Source organism: Ovis aries, chromosome 22 (assembly GCF_016772045.2).
Source record: "Ovis aries strain OAR_USU_Benz2616 breed Rambouillet chromosome 22, ARS-UI_Ramb_v3.0, whole genome shotgun sequence".
NCBI classification, from domain to species: Eukaryota; Metazoa; Chordata; class Mammalia; order Artiodactyla; family Bovidae; genus Ovis; species Ovis aries.
In genome coordinates, this window is record NC_056075.1 from 42,428,192 (window position 1) to 42,432,701 (window position 4,510).

At 61.2% G+C, this 4,510-nt stretch overlaps 1 protein-coding gene across 1 annotated transcript; it reads left to right on the forward strand.

Moving 5' to 3' along the window:
• Window positions 1-798: 798 nt before the first annotated feature.
• On the forward strand, window positions 799-2,919 carry HMX3 (H6 family homeobox 3). Its single transcript, XM_027960583.3, has 2 exons — window positions 799-1,230; window positions 1,891-2,919. The coding sequence occupies exons 1-2, from the start codon at window positions 831-833 to the stop codon at window positions 2,568-2,570; spliced, it is 1,080 nt and encodes a 359-aa protein (XP_027816384.1). The 5' UTR covers window positions 799-830; the 3' UTR covers window positions 2,571-2,919.
• Window positions 2,920-4,510: the final 1,591 nt, after the last annotated feature.

A 4,510-nucleotide genomic window follows, 5' to 3' on the forward strand; every position in this document is an offset into this window, starting at 1 on the left:
GCTGTGAGCGCGGATAACCCCGAGGTGACCCGGGCGGGCCCGGCCCGCCCCTTCCCCCTCCCGCAGGCCAGGCGGCTGGTAGCGGGTCCCCGAGCTGCAGGGGGGAGAGGGAGGCGCGGGCTCCGGGCGCCGCGGCTGTCAGTGCGCTCCGACCCGGGGCGCCGCCGGCTCCACGTCCCTCGCTCGCCTCCTGCGCTCGCCGGAGCGCTCCGAGTGCCTCTTTAGCAGGAGCCAATATCCTTTTGTGCTAATAGGCTTGTCCTCATTTGCTGCCTAATTGGACTATATAAAGCCAATAACAGGCGGGCTCTTATAGCCCGAAGCCAAAGCGCCAAAATCCGAGGCAAGGCGAGGAGGGGGCGGTGGCGCAGGCGGCTGCGGGGCCCGGCTCGGGCTGCGCCTTCGCCTGCCTAATCCCATTTGCCATTGTACGCGCCCAATCGCCGTATACTCCCCGCATTTAACTTGGATGACATTTTGATTTCATCATTAGCATCCGGCGCCGGATTGACGCAGCCCCAAGCCGGGGACTGCTCTTGCCGCCTCCTCCCCAGGAGCCGCCGCCGCCGCCGCCGCCGCCGAGCCGCCTCGCTCCCTCGGTGCCGCGGCAGGGCCGCTCCCCGCCCCTCGGCACCCCTCCCCCATGCGAGCCCGCCCCGGCCGGGCCCTCACCCCGCCCTCCTGCCGCTGGATTTGCGCCCGGGGCGGCCCCCGACTTTGCGCCCCGTAGTTGAGTTCCGTTTATGGTCTGATTTCCGGCGCCCGTCCGCTCGCCCAGCCGCCCGCCTGTCCCGCTCCCTCCCTCCCGGGGACTCGGAGGAGAGGGGACCATGCCTGAGCCCGGGCCGGACGCCCCCGGCACCGCTAGCGCGCAGCCCCCACCGCCGCCGCCCCCGCCTCCCGCGCCCAAGGAGTCCCCGTTCTCCATCAAGAACCTACTCAACGGAGACCACCATCGGCCGCCCCCTAAGCCGCAGCCGCCCCCACGGACGCTCTTCGCTCCGGCCTCAGCCGCCGCCGCCGCCGCCGCCGCTGCGGCCGCTGCGGCCAAGGGAGCCCTGGAGGGAGCCGCGGGCTTCGCGCTCTCGCAGGTGGGCGACCTGGCTTTCCCCCGCTTTGAGATCCCGGCGCAGAGGTTTGCCCTGCCCGCGCACTACCTGGAGCGCTCCCCGGCCTGGTGGTACCCCTACACCCTGACCCCCGCCGGCAGCCACCTCCCGCGACCTGAAGGTACCGACCTCTCTTTGAACTTTCGTTGTCTTCCCCCAAGAGCCTTTCAGCACTGCGTCCCATCGCAGCCCTGGGACCACCCTCCCACCCCCGACCTGCATTGCAACCCACAAACGCGCTTGTTTGGCCAACTTTCTCCGTCCCCTAACTTGGAACTTCTGCCCGCGCGCTCTGTTGCGCTGCCCGGGAATCCAATCCCACTTGGTGAGAAAAGAAGTGGAATTGGAGCGCCGGCATGGCGCTCCCTGGGAAAAGGGATCTCGGGCACGAATGGGGAGGAGGCTTCAGGCGGCTGGGACAAGGGGAACCTGGTCTGGATGAAGGGAGTGACCCGGGGGGTGCCTAAACTGGAAGCGAATCTGTCCGCGGGCCCCTGGTGGGGGAACCGAGGGAAAGAAACCGGCCACGCCGCCGTCTCCGGGCCGCTCCAGCCTGTCCCTGGGAGAAGGTCGGATGTCGGGGCGCGGGGCCCCTCTTCTGGCCCAGCCGGGAAGGAGGCCCTCGGGAATGGTGAGGCCTCGAGGCCTGGAGCCCGGAGGCTGTCGCGGCGTGAGCCTGCGGCCCCCCCAGGCGCCAGGCCTCGCTGAAGGCTGTGTCCTTGTGCGTGTGTGTGTGTGTGTGTGTGTGTGACTGTGCGTCCGTCTGTCTGTCTCTCTCCAGCCTCGGAGAAGGCCCTGTTGCGAGACTCCTCCCCCGCCTCGGGCACCGATCGCGACTCCCCCGAGCCGTTGCTGAAGGCCGACCCAGACCATAAGGAGCTAGACTCCAAGAGCCCAGACGAGATCATCCTGGAGGAGAGCGATTCGGAGGAAGGCAAGAAGGAGGGCGAGGCGGCGCCGGGCGCGGCCGGGGCGACTGTGGGGGCGGCGGCAGCGGCGGCGACGCCGGGCACCGAGGACTGGAAGAAGGGCGCCGAGAGCCCAGAGAAGAAGCCCGCGTGCCGCAAGAAGAAGACGCGCACGGTCTTCTCGCGCAGCCAGGTCTTCCAGCTCGAGTCCACCTTCGACATGAAGCGCTACCTGAGCAGCTCGGAGCGCGCCGGCCTGGCCGCGTCCCTGCACCTCACCGAGACGCAGGTCAAGATCTGGTTCCAGAACCGCCGCAACAAGTGGAAGCGGCAGCTGGCGGCCGAGCTGGAGGCGGCCAACCTGAGCCACGCCGCGGCGCAGCGCATCGTGCGCGTGCCCATCCTCTACCACGAGAACTCGGCCGCCGAGGGCGCAGCGGCCGCGGCCGCGGGGGCCCCGGTGCCGGTCAGCCAGCCGCTGCTCACCTTCCCGCACCCCGTGTACTACTCGCACCCGGTAGTCTCGTCCGTGCCGCTGCTCCGGCCCGTCTGAGGCCCGAGAGGGGAGGAGGAGGGAGCGCCCGGCCCTCTTCCCAGACCCCGGAGGAGACTGGGCCGGGCAGAGGGCGCCGAAACGTCCAGCGGCCTTCGGGAACCGGGGCTCCGGCGCGCGGCCCCGGCCTCCCCTCCCCAAGTCGGTAGCGTTTTTTTGTAAGTATTTGCAATGCATTTTCGTGCAATTCACCCCTAATGGATTTGAGGCGCTTCCCCTCTTACTTTTGGTTTCGGTTTATATTAAGAGAAAGCAAGAAAGAGACATTTCCAGGTCAAATATTTCAGCTGGAAGCTTTTGTAAAATGTGCGATCCTCTCACCTCCCCACCCCCACCCTCACCTGCACCCCCACCCCCACCCCCAGATTCTCATTGCGCTGTGACTTTTTGGGTTTATTTTTATACAAGGAAAGTAAACGCAAAGCCTGAACCCTCAGTTTATTCATTTTCTAAAGAACTATTTTCAGAAGTCGAGAGGGAGACAGAGAGAATTCACCTTTTACTTTTATTCTGGATCTCTGGGTGTGGCTGTTCCCCTTCACTCCCAATCAATTATTCCCCAATTTTCAGAATCTGAGCAGCTTCTCATAAGAACCCAGACTCAGGCCACTTTTCTCTCTCCTCTCTCTGGCAGAGGTCTGTTGCAGTTCACCTCTTCATCAGTCTCTTTTTGTGATGGATGAATTCTCTAAGTGTTTAAAGGGAAAGGACAAGATAGCCCACAATCAGACTTCTGATTGTTGAAACACCCCCACATCTGGCCTGGTGTGAATGGTCTTATTTATTAGTAGCCTCTGTTTGGGAAATTTCATTTGTTGGTAAATTATTATTAATATTCCTATTGTTACTTTGTTCCCTGTTTTGAGAGAGTGATTTCAATATTGAAAAAACCCAAACCTATTTTTTTATCCTCTCCCCCTACCTTTTTGTTCTGCAGTAACTGTTGTAGTTTTGACCTGTGCAATATTGTACAGACTTTCCTGAGAGCCCTGCTTCTTCCTCTGCGGAAAGAAGCAGACGTTTTCAATGTCTAATCCCAGTCAATCGTTTATGAGGAGGAAATTAAGGAGAAAAGGCGGAAGGAAGGAAACAAGGATAGGTAGCTATGCTCGAAGGAGTAAGATAGGCATACTGGAGCGCTTTAAGTGAAGGACAATCAATTTAGGAGAATTTTAACTTATTTGATAAATGTACAGATTCTTGTAAAGTTCACCCTCAACTCCTCAGGGCTCCTGGCTCTGCCACCCAATCTTTTTCCTTTCTGTCGGCTACACCTGTTGTTCCGCGGTAGTTTGTCCCTCCCACCCATCACCCTCCCCTCTGCCCGGATTCAGGCCCTTTTTAAGAAAAAGAGGAGGGGGGGACTACAAAATATTGTTACACTTCATGTTGTCGTGAAATGGAATTAATTAAAAAGAAAAGCGAAGCATTTCCTGTGGCCAGAGTGTGTAACTTTGGACGGTTTTCCCCAGAGCAGGTGTCTCCGAACTCTTTTCTGCCTCGCTCTCTGGCTGCCTCTGCAGACTGGCCGAGTCCGACCTCGACGTACACCCCCTCTAATCGGGAGGCGGCGGAGACAGAGGCGGCTTTGTTCGTGACCAGAGCTGCGCTCTCTCCCGGGTACCGTCCGCCTCTTGAAAAGCCCGTGCGAGCAAGGGAAGAATGCGGGGCGGAAGGGGTGAGGACCTGGTCTTATCTAGTTCGCGAAATCGAGCGCAGCGACAGCCGCGAGCTGAGACCACTGGTTATTTCCGATCTTAGGGCAGCCGCCTCGAATTCCATTCCCAGGCCGCAGGGTCCTTTAGGAGCCGCGAGCTTCTGGGCAGAACATCCCTGGGCACCTTGGGCCCGAGTGGGGTCGGCTCCGGCTGCCTCCGGGATGCGGGCTGGGGAGGGAAGAAGGGAGTGAACTTGGAGTTTAGCCGGGGGTGGGGAGGGGG

Coding starts and splice junctions, on each gene's coding strand:
- HMX3 (XM_027960583.3), top strand. CDS start 831: ATGCCTGAGCCCGGGCCGGACGCCCCCGGCACCGCTAGCGCGCAGCCC. Junction 1,231..1,890: donor CCACCTCCCGCGACCTGAAG/GTACCGACCTCT, acceptor GTCTCTCTCCAG/CCTCGGAGAAGGCCCTGTTG.